Source organism: Pistacia vera, unplaced genomic scaffold (assembly GCF_008641045.1).
Source record: "Pistacia vera cultivar Batoury unplaced genomic scaffold, PisVer_v2 Contig223, whole genome shotgun sequence".
NCBI classification, from domain to species: domain Eukaryota; kingdom Viridiplantae; phylum Streptophyta; class Magnoliopsida; order Sapindales; family Anacardiaceae; genus Pistacia; species Pistacia vera.
The window spans coordinates 3,244,664-3,268,661 of NW_022196028.1; the positions used below are offsets into that span (position 1 = coordinate 3,244,664).

The following is a 23,998-nucleotide window of genomic DNA, read 5'->3' on the forward strand; positions in this document are numbered from 1 at the left end:
AAGCCCAGAAAATTTTTTTCTAGCCTATTGGTTTATTTTTATATTTCTCTTCTCTGGAAAACTTTTTGTTTGGATCAGATAATAAGCCAGAACTTAAAAACTCTCGGTTTCAATGAAAGCTTCCCATACTTATTTTATTGTTTTATTTTTATGTAAGAAAATATTGCTTCAAACAAGATAACCAAGAGCACAGTGATCACCTTAGAACTTAATCATATTAGTAGAAAATATGGGTTTGTCTATATTGTTCTTTTGTTTTCTTCATGTGTCAGATACCCAATACCTCCCTGAAATGAGAAGTTATTGTGGCCCTCTGTGACATTGTTGCAACTCGCGGTGCCCGTTTATCTGCCGCAGGCATTGTTGGTATCCTGAAGAAATTAGGCAGAGACACAGTGAAGATGGGGAAAGCAGAGTCAGTATAGCTTTAGATGGCGGGTTGTATGAGCACTACACGAAATTCAGTGCTTCACTGAGAGCACGGTCAAGGAATGCTGGGAGAGGAAGTCTCTGAGAACATCACAATTGAGCACTCAAATGACGGTTTCTGGCATCGGAGCTGCACTCCTTGCAGCCTCTCACTCCCAATACCTTGGTGTTGATGATTCATTTTCAACATTTAACTTTGTACATTTGCAGTTTATTTTCTCTCTGCGCTTTATTTGAGCTTTTTTACACCCATCACGCTAGACACCCTAATTTATGGTCATATGGCGTGTATAATGAGTAATGGATCGAATGTGCATCAGGGTACCCAGTCGTTGCTCTGCTTCAGGCTGTGGCCTGTCATTCTGCTTTATTCCCCCCCTTTTTTTTTTTTTTTTTTTTTTTTTTCCTCTCCAAAGGCTGGGAACTATGTGGTAACAAGTGTATAAATGATTCTCCCCAATTAAAGAATAAATGGGAGATGTAAACTCTTCTTTTTGAGTTGTTACTTTTGGCGGAACATTCTCTCTTTGAACAGGATACTTTTGGCATTTGCAGCTTGTTTCGACTTTTGTGCAATCTAAAGAACGATTTTTCTTTCTATTTTCCTTTGGGGCAAGGGCTTTCGAGGCATGCAACAAAACTCTTTGTTCTCCTTTCAGGGTAATAAAAATTATTTGAGGATTGTGGATGTTACAGTCTGAACTGACTCTTTTTTGCTGGTCATTTGTGCCTACTGATTATGAGGAACCCCATCGGCCGAATTCCTTTCTCACAAACTAGGGTACGTTCATCAAGGTTATGGCTAGCGCTGTGATTACAACTTTTGAGTCCTAATTCTAGCTGAGCTGAGCATGAAAAGATTACATCACTGACGTAGTTTTCATCCATCGTTTCAAACTCTTTAACTTCTGTTTGGGTATTGCGAGGGTTGAAGTATGAATATCTCAACTAAGAACGTTAAATTATCACTCGGATGCTTACAGAAGTCATTAAATATTCATTTCAATTCTTACTGTGTTCGGAAGTTGAAAGCCTCTAAAATGAAAATCCTTGGCTTTAGTAGTGTGTTTGTTAGTGAATGTTGTATTATTGGAATGTTATATTAATGAAAAATAGATAATCTTGAAGATTATTGAAATGTTAGAGAAACGATTTGTTAGGTTGAATAAATTGATGATTATGTTATATTGATATGTTTAGTTGGAGGTAAAGAGTGAATCAAAACTTTAATTTGTAGCAAAATCACCCCACCTACCCCAAGCCATTGTCGTCAACCAGCCACCATCACCGATGTTGCTGACAGTCGTCGGAATGGCGCACAATCAGTTGGATTTGCTTTCGTGCACTGGTAGGCTGTTTCCCCACGCCAAAGATGTGGTCGTGATCTGGCTATTTTCGGCCAGATTGAAGGTTGGAAATAGCCAATCGATGGTGGTCTTGGGTGTTGGAGATATTTTGTTAACTTTTAAACTTTTTTGTAGTTGGGGTGTTTTAACTAAATTCTCAAATGTAAGGGTTTTGGTAGTGTTATTGGTAGACATTTGAAAACAATGTGTCTGAGATGATATTTAATTAGGGGCAAAATATGTATAAAAAAAGATTACTTAGATAATTTTTTAATAACCCCCCCTACAAGATAATCTGATTATCCCCTTATTACCAACAGTAATACTATTTACAACAAAGATACTGTAATATTTTATTACTTGAAAACCAAACAAGAGAATCTTGAAAATTAAACGAAGATTACCAAAGTAATCTTTATCACTGCAAACCAAAATTAAACGGAGATTACCGGAGTAATCTTATATGACTGCGAAACCAAACGCACCATAGGTGTAAATACCCTTGACCTTGACATTATACAAATAGTAACTAAGCTTATGAATACATCTTTAACTACATGGAACCAAACTGACACAACTCATTATTCAGAAAATCAAGCCATTAATCACATTAAAGATTCACACAGCAATCATCACATTTTGACATCGTCTCCTGTTCTGAATTTGTAAGGACTGGAGTATCGTGTTTACTTGCTGCATTCTTCTTTCTGGAATAAGAATGACAGTTGAGTAAGACTTGCAAAACAGTCCTCATGTTGGGCCTATCAGAAGGTTGCGTGCTTGTACAATGGATGCCAAGTTTAAATACTCGACTCATTTCATCCAAGTAGCAATGTTTCCTCATCGCCTCATCCAAAGCGTCAATTATGGATTACCTTCTTGAGGTAACGCCACGCCCAATGGCGAGGCACGTATCCTCATCACCATTAGATTTTCTTCCTGTTGTCAGTTCCAAAAGGATGACCCCGAAGCTATAATTGTCTGTCTTTCTCGTTCACTTTCGTTGTATAAGCATACTCTACATGTTAGAAACACAAAAAGTAATAGTTATAATGACAACTGGAATTTTTGCTTAATGTAAAGGGATGAAATTTCACTTTATCTACAAACGAGTAGCTCCATATTGAAAGACATATCATGCACCTGAGCAATGTAACCACATAGCCAGCCACAGATGACATTGTGGCAAGTTCTCCGTCCTTCATCAAGGTCTTGCTAGACCAAATCTCCTATTTTTGATTGACTCCGAATCCAGCAGGATTTGCTTGATTTCACATCTCGATGGACGATGGGCGGGGAGCAGTATGATGCATGTAGCAGTTCCTGGGCAGCCCCCACTGCAATCTGTATCCTCCTGGGCCAGTCCAGGACAGGATGATGCACTGACAGAGCCAGAAGGATTGAGACTGATGACTTTTGATGTAGCCAAGATCCAGCTATGATTTTCCAGATACTCATACACCAGAAATTTTAAATTCTCATTGCAAATGAAGCAAAGCAGTTTTACTATGTTCGAATGCTTAATATTACTTAGTATCTCAACTTCTGCTAAAAAATTGTTTCTCCTGTTTTTGATCTAACTTTTGGTTATTACAATTCTTTTCACGGCAACAACATCACCGAACTATTTACGAACACGGTACACTTCTCCAGAACCACCACTCCAATCACGTTTTCTTCTTTCACTTTAGTCAGAATATCATTTTCTGTAAATTCAAATCGCTGAATTTAGTCTCTCATATCCATTTAGTATTCAGTCTGTTTTCTCTCTTGCCGTAAGCTCAAACATGAGGGATAACAAGACCAAGGCACAAAAAGACGGCAACGACTGCACTTAGTATGACGCGAATTCTTTGGATAAAATTTTTCTTGATTTTTGGGTGGAAAACTGCAGATTTTGAGGTTTTAATGAAGCTCCGTGCGCAGAGACCAGGATTGTTCAAGAAGCTACTGGCATATGCCCCATTTTCAAACTCACTTGGGATTTCTCCAATGAGATGATTGGAAGAGAGGTTGAGGGAGGTGAGCCTCAAGAGACCAGTTGACGTGGGATTTTGTCCAGAAATTGGTTTTCTGACAAGTCCAATCATTAGGACGTAAAGAACCGATTTCCTCTGGAATTTCTCCAGAGAGCTGATTTCCACCAAGGTTTAAGTAGTAAGCCTCTTCCATGAGATCACATCAGGAAGGGTGCCAGAGAGTTGATTATGATCGAGCCAAAGAATAGTTAGCAGGAAGAGCACGTTAATTCCTTGGAACTGTGCCGCTAAAAAGGTTATGACTGGCATTAATTTTTTTGCAGATTCGTCCAGACACTCCACTCCAGCCGGAATTTTACCAGAAAACATATGTTGCTGATCTCAAGAAGGGAGAGATTCCTTGACATTTTCAGGAAGCTCACCTGTAAACTTATATCACTTATCTGCACATGCGATAAATTTGATGCCGTCCATAACCCCACAGGAATTTCCCAGTAAAACCATTGTTGTAATGCTAATCATTAACAAACTGTTACAATTCCCAAGAGATTCAGTAATTCTCCCTATATTGTTATCAAAAGCTACTAGTCCGACCAACTTACCCCCAGCACATAAGTGTTCAGGCAGCTTTCCTGAAATTGTATGGATAACCTCGAAATCTTCAAGGGCTGAATATCGACCAAAGTCTAGAGGAAGAGCACCTGATAAATTGTTTTTAAACAATCTGACATCTTTCAAGTTGGAATCCGCCCAATGCTTTCTGGAATTTCTCCAGATAATTGATTGAACATCAAAATCAAGCCTGACACAATTTCAAGCTTCCCAAAATCAGTTGGATTTGTCCCAGTCAATTGTTCTCTGAGATCAATGGTAGTCAAGTTCAATGACTGAAAACCTGTGGAATCTGCCCCGACAACATGTTCTGTAAAGTATAAAATCTTAAATTCTTCAGCATGAAAACACCGCTGGGAATTTCCCGCTCAAACGATTTTGTGATATATCGAGCACTCAAGTGCAGTCATATTGCCAATAGATTCAGATTTCACCAATCAAATTTATTCGTCATCCACAAAGTCTTCATTTTTCTCAGTTGCGAGAAATTTGAGGCAACTTTGATGGCACAAATTTTGTATTATATGCCAATTCTAATATTTCAAGGTGTGCAGACTGCCAATTTCAGGTGGAAGAACCATTGAACTGATTCCGATAAAGCTGAAGCACCCGAAGCTCCGTTAAGTTCCCAACACTTGCAGAATGTCGAGTGAAAGTTTTGAGCCTAGACTGAGGTGCGGAGCTGGACTCTGTCAATATCATCAGGTATGGGACCAACAAAGTAGTTCTTAGAGAGGTCTAGATACTCAAGCTTAGAACAGCTGTAGAGAACTCTTGGAAATTCTCCCGAAATATCGTTGTAATTCGGTCCGCAGGGTTAGATTTTTAGGTCACAATGAAGGATGGGACTGTTTGGGAGATGCTGGTGTTGTTGAGGTAAAGTCGGTGTGATGGAATTGCGAGTGCAGGTGATTTCAGGCCAGAGCAGTGATTGGTGTTGGATGGGGTCCAGTGATTGATGGGTGTGGATTTTTCCAATTTTGCTTTAGTTTCATGAGCACTGCATGTTCTTCATTATACAGTTGGATTTTGCATGGCCATGAAGAGGAAGAGAAGGTTCAAGTAGATTGTTAGTGAAATCGTGGTAAACTTGACATTTTGTGTTGAGGGCGTATGTTGTTTTGGCATTGATAATACAGTGGTGATGCAATAATATGAGGTCAATTTGTCTTTAGACGCCTTGCAAGACGCTCTAAAACTGAAAGCAAAGGCTTTTTCATGTGTTGTTCAGTCTTCAGAGTGTGAAACACGGTTTGTTGAGAGTGTGAAACACGGTTTTGTTGAGAGTGTGAAAAAGATTTGAGCAAAATTCGTCCACCTACCATTTTCTTACCCTGTCAAGACGTAAGAATTTTGATACACAATTTTCAGGTATATTATGAAAACCTTCATTAAAATAGAAAACGTCAATATTTATTCTAATTTCTTATTTTATCATCTTGCAAAATATTAAAACAAATAAAGGGTTAGTTTCTTAGGTTTCTAAAATTTTCAAATGTTAATTTTAGGAGTATTTTAGAAACCCTCTTATATTTAGAAGATATGGATTGGGTATAAAAAGTTTGAGATAACATGTTAAGTTGTTCTTGGAAGTAATTTAACACACAAAATATATATATAAAGCTTTTGACTCTTGAGTTTTTCATGTTTTTAATAATACGCTATACAAGAATAAATGAGCACCTAGCATGAAAGACTTAAACTAAATTTTTAATAATCGACTACGGTTGAGCAAAACCTGTCTCTCATCATTTGCTTACCCGACAGGCTTAAGAATTCTAAGGAATATCCTACCCTATCAAAACTTCAGAATGTTAACGATATCCTACCCTTATCAGACTTAAGAATTTTGAAAACTAATATATGTCAAGATCATATAACAGCCACAAATTTCAATTGAATCACGATCAAATGTAGTCGCATGATCAATATATACACACTGACAGATAATATTATCACAAAATTAAATCGTACGATCATCATATTTCACATCGTTACAGCAGCAGCCATGAGACTCTCTTAAGAGAACGCACGCCCAGAACTGAGCACAAGGTAATGAGCCCAATAGTCGCATGATCAATATAATACACATGACAGATAATATTATCACAAATTAAATCGTACGATCATCATATTTCACCATCGGTACAGCAGCAGCCATGAGACTCCTTAAGAGAACGCACGCCAGAACTGAGCACAAGGTAAGAGCCCAACAAACTAAATACAACTATAAATAATTAGTAGTAAAATTATTGGAGCCTAGACTTGCAGGAATGTCGAGTGAAAATTGCCATCCATATCAGAAACTAAATACAAACTAATACTGTCCACTCATCACAGAGCCCGTAACTTGAATATATGCCATCCATATCAGAAAAAAAAACTATAACAGTAGCTCTGAACATGATGAATTCAGTACCAAGACCAACAAAAAGACCCAATGACTGCACTTAGTTTCAAGCGAATCATAGTAGCCAGAACTTTCGCTTGATTTTAACGGTTGAAAACTGCAGATTTTGAGGTGTGTACGAGAGCTCCATGCGCAGAGACCAGGATTGTTGAAGAAGCTACTGCATATTTACCATTTTCAACTCATTTGGCATATCACCTTATGCTCCGTTAAGTTCCCAACACTTGCTTGCAGGAATTTCGAATGAAAAGTTATTCGAGCCCAGGCTGAGGTACCAGAGCCGAACAAGCTATCAATATCACCAGGAATGGGACCAACAAGAAGTTCTGAGAGAGGTTCTAGACACTGACGCTTAAAACAGTTGTAGAGAACTCTGGAAATAGGCCCGAAATATAGTTGTAATGCAGGTCCGCTGGGTTTGATTTTTAAAGTCACAAATGAAGGATGGACTGTCTGGGAGATGCTGGTGTTGTAGAGGGTAAGTCGGGTGATGGAATTCCTGGTGCAGGTGATTTCAGGCCAGGAGCAGTGATGGGTGTGGGTGTGGTCCATGGATGGATGGGTTGGATTTAGCCATGCTGCTTTATTTTCATCAGCGCTGCATGTTCTTCATTATACAGTTGGAGCCTGCATGCCGTGGCAGTGGAACAGATGGGTGGAGAGTAGATTGCTTGTGAAATCGTCGTAAATTTTGACATTTTGGAGAGTTGCGAATGTTGTCCTGGCCTACTCCGTTTCTAAAGGCATTTTCATTGTATATGATTTCAAGTTTATTTACTAAATCAGCAGCATATTTACACTCTAAACATTCTACAAGTCTATATTACTTCGTACTCACAATTTGAGATTAAATTAAAAATTGAAATTCTACTTAGAATGTGTACTATTACAAGTCTGTGAAGCTTTTTAAAATAATTAACCGAAAAGTTATGAGAGATAGCTATGAGTATATTAGGTTTGTGGAAAGAATATTAAACAAAGTTTGAAAGACAGTCTGTCAATTTTGAAAAAAATACCCACAAATTGAAAGACAATTTGTATCTTAAATTTGGAAAAACACTTTAGACAAGACCCGTAAAAGGCATCCGAACGTACGAAAGGCTATTGTGCCTTGTCTCATTTGCCTATCCCGGTCAAGACTTTTAAGAATTTTGATGAAAGGGTCATGATATGTAGAGAAAGTAAAAACACATGACTTGCCTATTAACAGGGTTTCCCTTGAGCCTTTAATTGGTAGAAGATGAAGTAATATAATGTGAAAAAGTGGCTTAAATATGGCAAAGTTGTGTTCACATGTTTTTGGTCTATAGCTCATAAAGTCATGAACTTTTTTCTCACATTCACACACTGTTCAAAGATTTCAAATTGGAGTACTTATGGAGACATTTAATGCTACCAAATTGGAAGCAATTTTAGCTTTGTTTCCTGTAAATTTTGACATGAAATGGCTTCCTTCAGTATAAATATGGGTGGATTTTGAGGGCAAAATCAACACACTCATTTCTCAAGCATACAACACTAGAGACAGAAAGATTGAGTTAGAGAAAAATATAGTGTGTGAGAGTGTGAAAGATATTGGGTGTATTAGGTTTTGGGAGTGACAATTTTACCAATTTTTTATATTCTGTTTTGTTAATGAAATTATTCTTTTATCTTTGCCCGCGGATGTAATAAATGTGTATTTTTGTATATTATATTATTATTAATATTTTTTCTTTGTTGTTGTCTTTATTTCGTTCATCCAGAACGTACGAAAGGCTTATTTGTGCCTTGTCTCATTTGCCTATCCCGGTCAAGACATTAAGAATTTTGATGAAAGGGTCTTGAATATGTAGAGAAAGTAAAAAACACATGGACTTGCCTAATATAACTAGGGTTTCCCTTGAGCCTTTAATTGGTAAGAAGATGAAGTAATATAATGTAAAAAGTGGCTTAAATATTGCAAAGTTGTGTTCACATGTTTTTGGTCTATAGTCATAAAAGTCATGAACATTTTTTCTCACATTCACACATGTTCAAAGATTTCAAATTGGAGTACTTATGGAGACATTTAATGCTACCAAATTGGAACAAAAATTTAGCTATTTTGTTCGGTAAATTTTGACATGAAATGGTTCCTTTCAGTATAATATGGGTGGATTTTGAGGGCAAAATCAACACACTCATTTCTCAAGCAATACAAACACTAGAGACAGAAGAATTGAGTTAGAGAGAAAAATATAGTGTGTGAGAGTGTGAAAGATATGGGTGTATTAGGTTTTGGGATTGACAATTTTACCAAATTTTGTATATCTGTTTTTGTAATGAATTATTCTTTATCTTTGCCCGCGGATGTAAGTTAAATGTGTATTTTGTGTATATTATTATTATTATTAATAATTTTGTCTTGTTGTTGTCTTTATTTCGTTCACCAGAACGTACGAAAGGCTTATTTGTGCCTTGTCTCTTTGCCTATCCCGGTCAAGACATTTTAAGAATTTTGATGAAAGGGTCTTGAATATGTAAGAATAAAAACACATACTTGCCTAATAATAACTAGGGTTTCCCTTGAGCCTTTATATGGTAAAGAAGATGAAGTAATATAATGTAGAAAAGTGGCTTAAATATTGCAAAGTTGTGTTCACATGTTTTTGGTCTATAGCTCATAAAAGTCATAACATTTTTTCTCACATCCCCACATGTTCAAAGATTTCAAATTGGAGTACTTATGGAGACATTTAATGCTACCAAATTGAACAAAATTTAGCTATTTTCCGTAATTTTGACATGAATGGCTTCCTTTCAGTATAAATATGGGTGGATTTTGAGGGCAAAATCAACACACTCATTTCTCAAGCAATACAAACACTAGAGACAGAAAGATTGAGTTAGAGAGAAAAAATAGAGTGTGTGAGAGTGTGAAAGATTTTGGGTGTATTAGGTTTTGGGATTGACAATTTTACCAAATTTTGTATATTCTGTTTTGTTAATGAAATTATTCTTTTATCTTTGCCCGTGGATGTAAGTTAAAATGTGTATTTTGTGTTATTTATTATTATTATTATTAATTTTTTTTTTTTTTTTTTTTTACCGTTAATTTTATTTGTGAGATTGGGTCTATCATAACATATAACAATATCACACATCAAGTTGTATCCCAAATTTTAATCATAAATAATATATAAACATTTTATAACTAGATCAACTCCTTAATCATTTGCACTTTGGTGCCACATAAGTCTAATCAATTTGGGATTTGGAAGCTTTTAAGGAAAAAAAAATAAAAATTGACGCAATAGGTTTGAGGTCACATGTTCGGTCGTTCTCCAAAGTAGATTAACATAAAAGACTTGAACAAATTTTATAATAATGGAATACGATTTGAGCAAAACCTGTCTCCCTACCATTTGCTTGCCCCAGTCAAGACTTGAAGAATTCTAACGAATATCCTACCTACCCTTATCAAGACTTAAGAATTTTGATACATATATTTCAGATATGCGGGAACTAGGCCCATCAATTAACACAAAACGAAGTAATTACAACCCAACCGAATTTAAAATAAATCACACAATCTAGCAAAATGAATAATCTGAAATCATAGATCAACATTTCATGACACGCGGCAATTTCAATTTCCAATATTTATATGTTAAACTCCTCCGAAATCATATATAGTGTTGAATGAAAAACAATTTTTAATTAGTAAAAAAATGTGAAAAATTCAACAACATTCCATTTTCTAATTAGTTATAATAATTTCTAATGGTTTATAGTTGTCTTATAAGTGATTAAATATCAAAACAAAAGCTCATGAAGTACAAAAAAAATAAAAAATAAATGTGAGATTTGATAAAGTACGAGATAAATACCTATAGTTAAAATCAATGTTATGACAACCAGACCGGTCGGGTGGTTAAACCAGTCCGACCGGATTTTGTTGAGTTTACCAGTTCAAACAAGGTAAAAAACTGAAATTCAGCATTGGACCACTTTAAACTGCTATTAGACCGGAATACTATACACCCAAATCTGGTCCACCAACAAAAGTACAAAACCCTAACCTAAACCGAATTTTTTAAACCCATTTTTGCGATTGTATTTGCCGCCTCCTCCTCTTCCTCCATTCGTGATATCCTTTAACTTCATGTCTTCAACTTCAACCTCTTCAATCGTTGTCATTTAAAGATCTATTTCTTCCTTGCCTTTTGCCTCTAAAGATTTGCCACAGATTTGTGACTTCCTTCAACTTCAACCTTCACATCTGCCTTGCCGCTGCCATCTGCGAGCTGCATCGACCAAGTAACAAACTGTAAGAGTCATCCTATCTTTCTCTTTCTTCTATTTCATATCATAATATTGCATTATTGTGAAGTGAATCTGTCAATTGAATTTCTGAAACTCTTAAAAGTGATTTCTCATAGTGAATCTGTCAATTGAATTTCTAAAATTCTAAAAGTGGTTTTGGTTTTTTGGGGTCTATTTTCTATTTATGTTGTGGTGGATGATGCGTTCCATGGCTGCTGGCAGATGGCAGTTGTTTGGTTTGGCCTTTTTCCATTCACTTGCTATGAGCTGCTGCTGAATTTTTTGTGGCTAGGTTGGGTTTTTGCTTGCTGCTGTTGATGGAGGGTGGTTTGGTTGGTGGAATTGATTGATATTGTATAATTTTGTATGTTGTTGGCTGCTGCTGATGCTTGAACTCTGAAACTTTGAACCCTAGTTAGTAAATATGGGTACGGCAAAAAAAGGGTACGGGAATTTTACGGGTATAATACGGCAAACGGTGAAAAATACGTTTATAAAAATTCGGCCATAAAATTCAGATACGGGAAAAATACGGTATGGGTATATACGGGTTTAATACGGTGCATTGTCAATAATACGTTTTAAAAAATACGACAATATCAATCTTAGTTTTAACACTTTTATGGATTACCTAGTTAAAATCAATGTAGCATTTCAAATGCAAAGTATTCAATTAACCAATAACACAAATATACAATATATAACTGATATTCAAATTATAGTCTCCAGACTCAAACACAATATTTAGCCATGATTCTTTACTAATTTAAAACTTGATAAGTTTGATATTAAGGGGGTGTTTGTCTGAGCTTATGAAAATTAGCTTATAAGCAATAAGTACTTATAAGCTAATTTTAGCTTATAAGCATTTGAAATTTTAAGCAATTACGTGTTTGATTAAAGTACTTATAAGTGATTGATAAGTAGTTGACGTGTTTGGTAAAATATGGCTTATAAGTACATTTTATTATTAAATGACTAAAAAAGGTACTACATTAAATAAGGGTATATTATGGAATTTTAAAATTAAACAAGGATAATGTAGTAATATATTTGGTCAAACTAACTTATAAGCAGAGTGCTTATAAAAAAAAAAAAAAAAAAAAAAGTATCTCCCCCCCAACTTATTTTTTTTGGCTTATAAGCTCAACTTATAAGCTCAAAAAAGCTATAAACAAACAGATCAGCTTAATTTTAGAACTTATAAGCTAGTTTGACCAGCTTATAAGCTTAGACAAACACCCCCTAAATGCAACCAATTTTAACTTCCCATTAATCCATTAAATTATATTAAATCAAGAACTAAAATTTTGCCTCATAAATCTATATAAAAGATTACTGTTACATGCAACCTGAAATATAAGATTAATCAATAAATAAAATAATTCAATAAAAGGATTTATTAATCTTTTTCTGGATAAAACGCCACCGCCTAATGCTTATTCTTCATCAGCACCCATGACCCACCAACTCACTCTCACTGTCTCACAAGTCACACCACACAGCTGCCGCAAAGCAGCAAACCGTCATCAACCCTTCCCACTTCCGCAAAGCCCAACCACCTCATGGACCCTCACCCCTTCCTTCCCAGCGCCTCCACCTTCCAGCGAATCCCCAGTGGCCACCCAGCCTACCTTCCTTTCCAAAATAACACTTTAAACTAAAATCATCAGCCACCGAAATCAGAACCAACAAATGAAAAAAGTATGAAAGAAATCCTGAAATTCAATAGCGGGGATGAAAATCATTGGGGGTTGTACTTGGTGAGGGGCTACGCTGGAAGTGGGGAGGTGTGAGATGGTGGTTAATTCGCGAATAATCTCTTCCCTTACCCATTGATTTCTTCTTCCCCCACCAAAACTACGTCGTTTCAGTCATGTTTTTTTTCTTTTGCAATAATTCGCGAATTATATGCGAATTATACGGATGTTCCAATAATTCGCGAATAATTCGGCAGTCATTTAAAAAGTGTGTAAACCGTATAATTCGTGTATAAAACGCGTATTTACTTACTAGGCTTTGAACCTGAGTATTGAATTTGTAACTTTAACTGTTAAAAACTATCAAACTTTGATGGTTTTACTATTGCTGCAGGGTTAGCTTAATGGTTTCTACATAATATAAAATCTGGGCATTTTTTTGCTAACATCATCGGTCTGACTTGCCAAACGGACCAGCCCAACCGTGAAAACCAAAAATCAGGCCTTTGACCGAGTCGAGTCCTGGTTCGTTTTCAGAACATTGGTTAAAGTACCAATTAAAAATATATATTTGGAAATATATAGGGTTTATTTATATATTTAGATGATTTTAATAATTTTAACGAGGTTTATTTAGAAATAGGGTTTAATATAAGAGCACTATACAGAAATAAAAGGTTTAATTTCTTGGTCTTTCTAAAAGAGTAAACGACTTTTGCCCACCCAAGGTTTGCCTTATTGACACTTTTTCACCCAAAAAGTTTCAAAATACTACTTTCCATTCAAAGTTAATACTTTGTTACTAACCAAAGATGATTCCGGCCAATTTTGCTAACAAAAATTCTTTCCGTCGCCAGCATTTGAACATCCGATCTTCTCTTTACAAAACCACTCTAACTTCGGCACCTGATTTCCCGTCGATTGCCGACCATTACAAAGTTAGGGTTTCTTGTTTTTACTTGACTCCGATGAATTCCGATAGCGAATATTCAATCGGTCATCACCATTCGAGCCACCAGTCTCCACTTTACAAAAACCCTCTTACCCTGACTCCTAATAACTCACCGAATGCCGGCTGAGAAAGTGAAGTATATTTTAGGTATCAACGGAATATAAATGTTGAGTGGGAAAGTGGTATTTTAAAACTTTTTTTTGTGGAAAAGTGTCATTAAGGCAAACCTTGGGTGGGAAAAATTGCTTTACTCTTTCTAAAATTATGAATCACATGTTAATTTTAGGAGTATTACAAAACCCTCTTATATAAGAAAATTTAATCAAATTCCACCTCTTAACCTAACGCCGTTTGAATTTCCTAAACGTCTAGAGTAAACTTCTTCCTTTTCTCTCTCTTTTTCTTGCCCCCCACTGTCTCCTTGCCCATCAAAAACCCTAGACGTAAAAACAATAGCTAACATGGCGGCTTGTACAGGGGATTTTCTCATAATAGAACTACCAAAATTGATTTCGTTTTATGTTTTATGTGGTGCTTGTTAGGTACGTAATTGTGATCACTTGGTAGGAGGTGCTGCTGGCTGGATGGTTTGTAAAGGTGACCGGTGGTTGGGTGAAGTCGCGACTGAACTTCGTGGCCAGGCGCGACACAGCTAGGCCCAGCGTCCACGACTCGACGATGCATATAGATTCCATTTAATATTCAATTTTACCAGTTCAGAATCAGATGTATATAGTGGGAAGGCTTCATTTTTATTTTTATACATAATTAAAGCCTATGGGATACGTCATTCACTGCTCTCCATTCTTGACATGGAAAAAGGTTTCCCTGCAATACCAATCTGTCTAATTACTAGAAATGAAGCAAGTTAAATTAAACTAAACATCATTCTGACATCCTCTCCTATCGTAAATTCGCAAGTAGTGGAATCGCATCAGCACTCTTCTCTGGGGAAATAACCCGGGGATTGACTAAGATTTCCAGAACTGACTTCATGCTTGGCCTATTAGCAGGTAGCGTGCTGGTACAAAGGATCCCAAGTTTGAATACTCGACTCATTTCATCGAAATAGCACGCTTCCTTGATCTCCTCATCCAAAGCATCAACTATAGGACCGTCATCTTGAAGATATCGCCACGCCCATTTGGCGAGGCCTGTATGTACATCACCATGATTAGCTTCTCTTCCTGTTGTCAGTTCCAAAAGGATCACTCCAAAGCTATAGATGTCTGTCTTCTCATTCACTTTCGTTGTATGAGCATACTCTACATTTCAAGTTAAAACAACAAAAAGTCAGATAAAGCCTTGCTCAATGAAAAGGAGGGAATGAATGGCATGATCCAAAAATAGGTGATTTTCATAAAAGAAAGATGTATCACCTGGAGCAATGTACCCGAAGGAGCCAACTACAGATGACATTGTTTCGAGTTCTCCCTTCTTGACCAGGGTTTTAGCCAGACCAAAATCAGCTATTTTCGCATTGAACTCCGAATCTAACAGGATATTGCTTGATTTCACATCGCGGTGGACAATGGGTGGGGAGCAGTCATGGTGCATGTAGCAGAGTCCCTGGGCAGCCCCCACCGCGATCTGCATCCTCTTGGGCCAGTCCAGGACAAAATGATGGACTGAGCCTGAGCCGGAGAGAATTGATGGTCGACTCCTTTTATGCAGCCACAGGTCCAGGCTACGATTCTCCACATACTCGTAAACCAGAAGTTTCAAATTGTCATTGGAAATGCAGCAAAGCAACTTTACTATGTTCAAATGTCTGATTCTACTTAATACTTGAACTTCTGCCAAAAATTGTTTCTCGTGCTTCTGGTCTAACTTTCTGTTATTCCCAATCCTTTTCACGGCTACAAAGTCAGCTGAACGATTTACAGGAACACGATATACTTTTCCAGACCCACCGCATCCAATCATGTTAGTTTCTGTCAATTTAATCAGAATGTCATTTGCTGCGAAATTCAACCTTTGGAATGAGGTGATCTCCAATCTTGTATTCAGTCCATGTTTTCTCTTGAAGTAAACTCTAAACAGTAAGAATGAACAAAGCAAAGCAAACAAAAAGAAAGCTATGACAGCACTTAATATTGAAGTAAGATTCTGGGATGAAAATTTTCTTGATTTTTGGGGTACAGAAGAATCAGAACTGCAGATTTTGAGGTTTACCAATGAGCTTCTTGTACACAGACCAGGGTTGTTCAAGAAGCTGCTGGCATATGCACCATTTCCAAACTCACTTGGGATTTCTCCAATGAGATGATTGGAAGAGAGGTCGAGAGAGGTGAGCTTCAAGAAGCCAAGTTGACTTGGAATTTGTCCAGAAAATTGGTTTTCTGACAAGTCCAAATCATTAAGGACAGGTAGAGAACCGATTTCCTCTGGAATTTCTCCAGAGAGCTGATTTCCACTGAGTTTTAAAGTAGTAAGCCTTTTCCATGAGATCACATCTGATGGAAGGGTGCCAGAGAGTTGGTTATGATCGAGCCAAAGAATAGTTAAAGCAGGAAGAGCTGTTAATTCTCTTGGAACTGTGCCACTAAAAAGGTTATGACTGGCCTTAAATTTTTGCAGATTCGTCCAAGAACTCACTCCAGCGGGAATTCTACCAGAAAACCTATTGTTGCTGATCTCAAGAAGAGAGAGATTCCTTGACATTTTATCAGGAAGCTCCCCTGTAAACTTATTATCACTTATCTGCACATACGACAAATTTGATGCCGTCCATAACCCCACAGGAATTTTCCCAGTAAAACCATTGTTGTAAATGCTAATTATTAACAAACTGTTACAATTCCCAAGAGATTCAGGTAATTCTCCACTAAGATTGTTATCAAAAGCTACAAGTCCGACCAACTTACCTCCAGCACATAAGTATTCAGGCAGCTTGCCTGTAAGGTTATTGGAAGCAACCTCAAAACCTTCAAGTGCTGCATATCGACCAAAGTCTGGAGGCAGAGCACCCGATAAATTGTTGGTAAACAATTTAACATCTTTCAGTGTTGGAATCCATCCAATGCTTTCTGGGATTTCGCCGGATAGTTGATTGAACATTAAACTCAACGATGACAACTTCTCAAGCTTCCCAAAATCATTTGGGATTGGCCCAGTCAATTTGTTCGACGAGAGATCAATGTCAGTCAAGTTTAAAGATCCAATAAACTGGGGAATTTCACCATATAATGTGTTTTTAAAAAGATGTAAAACACTCAAATGTTTCAAATTGAACAATTTGCTGGGGATTTTTCCAGTCAAACTATTCCTTGATAAATCCAGAGTCTCAAGCGCAGTCATATTGCCAATTGATTCGGGAATTGAACCAATCAAATTTGCTTCAGTCATCCACAAAGTCTTCAGGTTTCTCAATTGCAAGAAATTTGAAGGCAACTTTGATGGCATGAATTTTGTATTATATGCCAATCCTAATATTTCAAGATTGTGCAGATTGCCAATTTCTGGTGGGAAAGAACCATTGAACTGATTCTGATAAAGCTGAAGCTCCTTAAGCTCCGTTAAGTTCCCAACACTTGCAGGAATGTCCCCAGTGAAGTTATTGGCGCCTAGGTTGAGGAAACGGAGCTGAGACAAGCTATCAATATCTTGAGGAATCGGACCAACAAAGTAGTTCTGAGAGAGGTCTAGGTACTCAAGCTTAGAACAGTCGTAAAGAATTTTTGGAAAGTTGCCGGGAATATTGTTGTATTGTAGATCCAGAAGTGTTAAATTCTTGAGCTCACAAATGAAGGATGGGATAGTTTCACTGATGCTTGTGTTGTTGAGTGATAGGCCGGTGATTGAATTGCTAGTGCAGGTGATCTCAAGCCAGTTGCAGTGCGAGGAGTTTGATGGTGTCCAGTGGGCGATGGATGGTGGATTTCTCCAGTGTTGCTTCAGTTTCATTAGCACTTCATGTTCTTCATCATACAGTTGGGAGTCTGAATGGCCGAAGAACAGAAGGGCGCAAAAAAGGATTGGGAGAGAGAAGGTGGTGATTTTCAACATTTTGGTATAATTTTTTGTCAGAAGATTGTTAATGGAGCTGCAATATCCAGTTTGTTCTTAGGCAATGTGTGATCACATATTCACAATGACGTCAATGGCGTGTTTTCGCCTTTCGGACTATAAACATTGACTTGGATTGTAACGGTTTTTGCAAACCCAGAAAAGGTTGGTCAACCCATACCCCAGAAAATAATTATAAAAAGAAAAAAGCTTCAGCAACGAAAATAATCATAAAATTGTGATTCTGTGGCTGAAGTCACGACATCATTGTATATAACGTGGAATAAAAGCAAAAGTTTGGAAAGACAGCTTTGATGTGGCCCCGTGAAGCTTCAAGGAAAGAGACTTCAGAGTGAAGGGAGGGATGCCTTTGTTGAACGAAGACCTTATCAAGTGCGTTCGAATGGAAGACTATAAAAATCTTAAATACAAACAATTCCACGGGCAGTCAACAGGTTTTAACGTTAAGTTCTACATTCATATTCCACACGGAAGAAAAGTTGCTCGTAACTGGGGCTTTCCCGTGTGCTAAACTGGTCTTTATGGAACTCCATTCTCCTTCTTTTTCTGCCCTTTCTTTTCCTATTATTGTTTGAAAAAGAGGACTAAGGAACCCCAAGGAGTTGAGAGGTTTGCTCCTTTCATTTTATTGAATTCATAGGTTCAAACCTTGAGCGACCAATCACAATAATATTATAACTTACATAGTTTTTTCGGCTGGTAAAATGTTCAATGAAACCCGGAGGAGATTAGCTGAGATATGTACAAACTAACCCAAACATCCTGATTATCGGGAAAAAAAAAAGGGGGACTAAGGATAGCTAATAATAATAATAATAATATCCAAGCCCTAAGAGAGATTGTCCTTCATTTCCATCTAGGTTACTACTGACATCACAGATGACGCTTTGGGTCCTTGGAGTCATTGTTTTAAAAACCAGACCGGAGACCAAACCGCTTTGATGGTCGGGTCATGGTTCAACCGGTTGGACTGCTGATTAGACCTGTGACATCATCACACATCATGATGACGTCAGCACATTTTAAAAAAACAATTTTTTTTTTTAGATTTCTATTTTTCAATAAGACAATAACAACTTAATTACTGTCCAACATGATTCAAAGTTCAAATTCAACAACAATCCTAACATAATTTAAGTATTTAACAACAATTCAAAGTCCAAATCCAAACATGATGTTGTATACTTGTATTTACATATCAAATGACAAAATACATAATAATTAATAACAAAACATTTGATGCAAGTGTTTTTTCTTTGATTCGTCTCCATGTTGATTGAGCTTCACACACTAGCATCAAAATTCATCACCATCGTCATCATCATAACCATCACCACCATCTACGCAAATTTCAGTAAAAAATAGAAATCATAAGATATTTGTATGCTTAGGATAGAAACTCAATGTACTTAACAATTAGGATAGAAATCTAAATGTATGCTTTTAAGATATTTGTTTATCAAAACGACAACTATGTGGTTTGTGAACAAAACAGAGAGTAATACGAAAACCATAGAAAAGTTGAGAAAAGTACAAAACAGAGGGTTTTACTTACTTCAATTGTATTCTCAAAATCTACCAATGACTTTTTTGAACCATAGAAAAGTTGAAGTGCTTAAAAAAATTAACTTAGTGTTAAAACCTAAGTCTAAACTAATCAACACATAAATCAATCCAACACAAACAAGATTCAAAGAAATCAAACACCAAGAATTACACACTCAATCTGCCGAATCAGAGCAATGCTTTAACCCAAGCCTAATCACTCAATAACTCTCTATAACCTGTAAGAAATCAGAGACCTATCCTAGCCTCAAGAAGGAAACGCAACCCTCTCACAAATCTACCTAGATTACAACGAGAAAGACCCCAGCAAAAAGCCCAAAATCAATTGCTCATTCAACACACAAGAACCCTAACAATTTCAGACTAAAAAACCCGATAGCTGTACACCTTCTAGCTATGGTTTGCCTTTAGGTTCCGTTTGGGGCCAACCCAATACACAGTGACCCTACTTCCTTTCATCAACAACCAAAAAGCACTTTGAAATGACAACTGACTTTCACAAATTGAACCCAGCATTACAATACGAGTTGTGAACCTGGTGAGACTCAACTCAACTCATTTTAACTTCCATGACTCAACAAATTTGGATAGTGCAATAGATTGAAAAATGTAAAGGGTGTTAACTTATATGTAAAGGGAGCGAGGAATGGCGTTACCTGGATCGAGGAATGGAGCTATCGTCAATGAATGAAGCTGTCGCCGTCGATTTCCAGCGAGGAATGAAGTTGTCATCGTCGATTTCTGGCGAGCGAGGAAGACGTCGTCGATTTCTGAGAGTTCAAATGCGATTTGGGTGGGATTTTAGAGAGAACAGAAGACAGAACCGAAACCGTGACAATTTTCACAGAGAACAAAGTGTTTTCTTAGAAATTTTCGTGAGAAAAACGGAGAAAGATTGAAAGAGAAGAACTAAAGATTGAAGAAGGCGAGAAAGGGGCGTGACTGCGTCGCGTTTAGGATTTAGGGATTGTTAATATGTGGACTGGTTTCTCTGCCAATCCGGTTGGAATGGTGGTTTACTAATATTATCCGGTTTTTAACCGGTTTAAAACGACTCAATGCATAGTAATGGTTTTGAGAGTGACCTAAACCGGACACGTGACTGATTCACGGTCCAACCGGTTGGACCAGCCGATCCAGTCCGGTTTTTAAAATAGTGCTTGGAGATACATATTTGCAAATTCTCAGCAACCATTTTGTAGTTTTAGTTGACCAACCTCTTAGACTTTTGTTATTATCTTAAGAATTTTTCATAATATTTGTTATATCTAGTCTAACATACATTATTACAATTAATAACTAATTAACCTAGTTGATTAATTGGAGAGAAAATACATAAATTCAGTTTAATAGATTAATTCATACCTGGATATCAATCGTCTTGAATAAACCTTTTCCTTGTCTCGAGTGTACAATTAAAAGTAAATAAGAGATTGAGAGAATTTTTCTCAAACTGAAAGTATTATTAATTTTCTCTGATTACAAATATACAAAGCTTCTCTTTATATAGAGAAGTTTGGATTTCGAAAGATTTGAATCCGTAAGAAAAACAAAATATACAAAACAACATGTCAATCACAAAAGAAATGTGATTTGACTTTTGCCTAATAAAAAACTAACATTTATCTTAAAGAAAATGACATGGGCTCCACATGTCTCCCATGTTTTAAACAAAAGTAAATTATTACAATTTACACATGTTACATGAGACAATACGACACAACATTCAAGATTTTCTTTAAATATGCTTTGTTAAATTTCATCGGCAAAATCTTGGCTGTCCACGTATTGCTTCCGCTTGTTGGATACACGTCAGCGTATTACGTGTTGGACATTTCCGGTTGTCCAAATCTCTATCCTCTAGATTTTTATCAATCTTTGAAGTTATCCACTTCTATAAGATCAATAAAATCTTTTAGAGTCTCATCTTCTTGGGCTTCCTGGTCGTGGGCTAAGACCAACCTTAGAAGATCAATAGTCCCTTCCATTAAGGCCTGCTTTGATAAATGTGCTAAATCGAACCCTTCTAATAGCGTTCTTAACTGGGCCTGATTATGTTGAAAAAGAGTATCCTGGATCACTGCGTACCTGTCTGGTATAACTACCACTATCCCATGTTGGATATGGACAGTAGCGTTTGCTTTAACAAGCTCCTCCAGTTTGGATTTAATCAGTAGCAATTTTGCAATATGCAATTGTTAGTGTATATTAGTGTATGCCCTAGAAACCATTCCTGTTGTCGGTTTCAGAGCATTTTGTCTTGTATCTATATATATCATAAATAATGGAAGAAAGAGTTTTTCAATTCATATATATAAATTGCTTCCTTTATTCAATCATGCATTTAAAATAAAGTATGTATATGAATTGTCCAGATGATTCATTTAATCGGTAAATGAATTATCGAAAAGGGTTCCCTATAGAAGCAATATAATTTGGGCAACTATATTGCACAGTAGGCATATCGAATGCTTCCGAAAGATATCATGAGTTGATATAAGTACGGATGACGATGATAGTCATGTCACTGGGGCATTGGTATAGACCAACGGTTGGTGAACTGTTTTTCGAACGTGATCGAATAAGGACAAATCACTTGAAAAAGCATGTAGTCAATGATTTATCGTTTGGTTATATCAGTGCACGATGTAGTCCTTTGACCTGAGACATTGTAGTCGGATCTGATATGGATGCGTATGGTTCATACGGTGTATAAGTACGAGACTAATCATGTTTCGTACAATAAAGCCTATTTGGTCATGCGTTGTTCATATGCGGAAACGAACGATGGTCAAGAGGGGATCCATTGACTCGGAAATATAGGATCGGGAGTACCGCTGACTCCATCCGGATTCGAGTTCCTAGACGAACATCGATAAATGTCGGAAAACTGAATCTCTGGCCAGAGTCTATTATTAGTCATACAAAAGTAAGTTTGTGATGACAAGTTCCGGACATATTGATCGACGATTCGGTAGAAGATCGAGTTTAGGATTTTGACGTTCCATGAATCCGTACTCGATTAGGATATCTCAATGGAGGGACTTTACCTGCATGGTACGTATGATCTGAAATGGGTTCAATTAAGTATTTCTTCATCGTGGTTTAAGGACTATGGCACATTGCTAGATGTTTACCATAGTCGTTAGGCCTCCGGACAGGTTTTCGGATTCATCCAGAACCGGCTCATGGCTAATCCACGGTGGACCTACATGGTCACACCAATAGCCTTGAGAAGTTAGAGAAGGATGAGAGAGAGAAATGATTATCCGAAGAGGGCTAGCACCTTCCGAGGGTAATAACGAGATTTCTATGGTAACAGTTACATAGAAAATTGTTTGTGACATTTTAAGGGTTAAAATGGTCAAGCAATAATTAATTATATTTAATTATTATATCTTAAAGTATTAATATTAAATCTTAAAGTGTTAAGATTAATGAGATGAACAAAAATAACATTTTAATAGTTAAAGGGTAAAAGGGTAAATTTATGGGTTGTTAATGTAAACTAGTTTAGTTTACATGGGCCCTTGAATAATATTGATTATTCAAAGGGTAGCATAATAAATTTGTGGGGTCCCTTTATAAAATAAGATTTTATTGGGCTTGGAAGTGAAAAATGAATAATTGCAAAATTGCCCAAGTATATATAAATGCAAAATGTTGCATTTTTGTTCATAACATACATTGTTCACTCAAAGCAAAACTTAAACTCTCTCTAAAAGCCACGACCACTCTCTAAACCTCTCAAGGTGGTGTTAAAGTGTGGAGGTCTCATCTTTTTGGGGCTAACATCAATCCAAAGCAAAGGAGAAGGTATAATCTCATTTCCATGCTTTGTTTAAAAACTGGTTTTTGAATCCATGCTTTCATTCTCCATCTCCACCACTCTTCATGCATGTTGATTCTTACAGCAACCTGGTCCAATCTTCCTCTTCTTTCTTTTGAATTTCTTCTAGTGCATAAGAACCCATTTTTACCTCATTATCGAGCATAATTCGGTACCATGGTTCTCCGACAAGAAATTCCCATATTTGTACAAGTTGAACACCATAGGTTTCTTGCAATGAGGAAGTAATCATGCAAGTGAATGTGTCAACTTTCCGATTCAATACACAGAGCGTTTGCTTAACTGCATCTGGCATATTCGGATCCACCATCGCTTCCTGTACGTCAATTTACACTGTATCGATCCATCCTTTAGTCAAAAGATCTCTACAGAAACCTTTTCTAAAGATTTTCCATGGAACGAACAATTCCATAGCTCCATTAGGATAAACCGCTAATCCTTGAACCACATCCGTCAAGTTTGTTTTTCCCAATTTTACTATTAATTAATTCAAATTCTCGAGTTTGAGTGTCGACGTGTCAAACAAATGACATTTTCTCATTACCTCAAGTTTTTGAATTCCTGCTTCGTAGAGTAAAGTAGTTCCCTTGAACTCTTTATCCTCATAAAACAATTTGTCAGCTTCCAGCCAAGCTAACCTTTTTACTAGCTTTTCTAAACACCTCTGCAGCTGTATTTCCCCTTGTCCTGTCACCATTGCGATCCTAATTTGGGTTTCCAGATTCTCCCAGAGTGTTTGACTTGCAGAAGATAATCTTATGCCTTCTGGAAAGCTAAAACTCTCACAAATATCTGCGTCAATTAACCGCTTTTTTTGTGGAGTGTGTGTTACCACGCT

General features: G+C 36.8%; 1 protein-coding gene across 1 annotated transcript; it reads right to left on the reverse strand.

Moving 5' to 3' along the window:
• Positions 1-14,426: 14,426 nt before the first annotated feature.
• LOC116130643 (receptor-like protein kinase 5) lies at positions 14,427-17,895 on the reverse strand. Its single transcript, XM_031416376.1, has 2 exons — positions 15,095-17,895; positions 14,427-14,980 (listed from the first exon to the last, which is right to left on the reverse strand). Exons 1-2 carry the CDS (start codon positions 17,721-17,723, stop codon positions 14,619-14,621), a joined length of 2,991 nt encoding a protein of 996 aa, XP_031272236.1. The 5' UTR covers positions 17,724-17,895; the 3' UTR covers positions 14,427-14,618.
• Between the last annotated feature and the right edge of the window lie 6,103 nt (positions 17,896-23,998).

Coding starts and splice junctions, on each gene's coding strand:
- LOC116130643 (XM_031416376.1), bottom strand. CDS start 17,723: ATGTTGAAAATCACCACCTTCTCTCTCCCAATCCTTTTTTGCGCCCTT. Junction 14,981..15,094: donor CTTCGGGTACATTGCTCCAG/GTGATACATCTT, acceptor CTTGAAATGTAG/AGTATGCTCATACAACGAAA.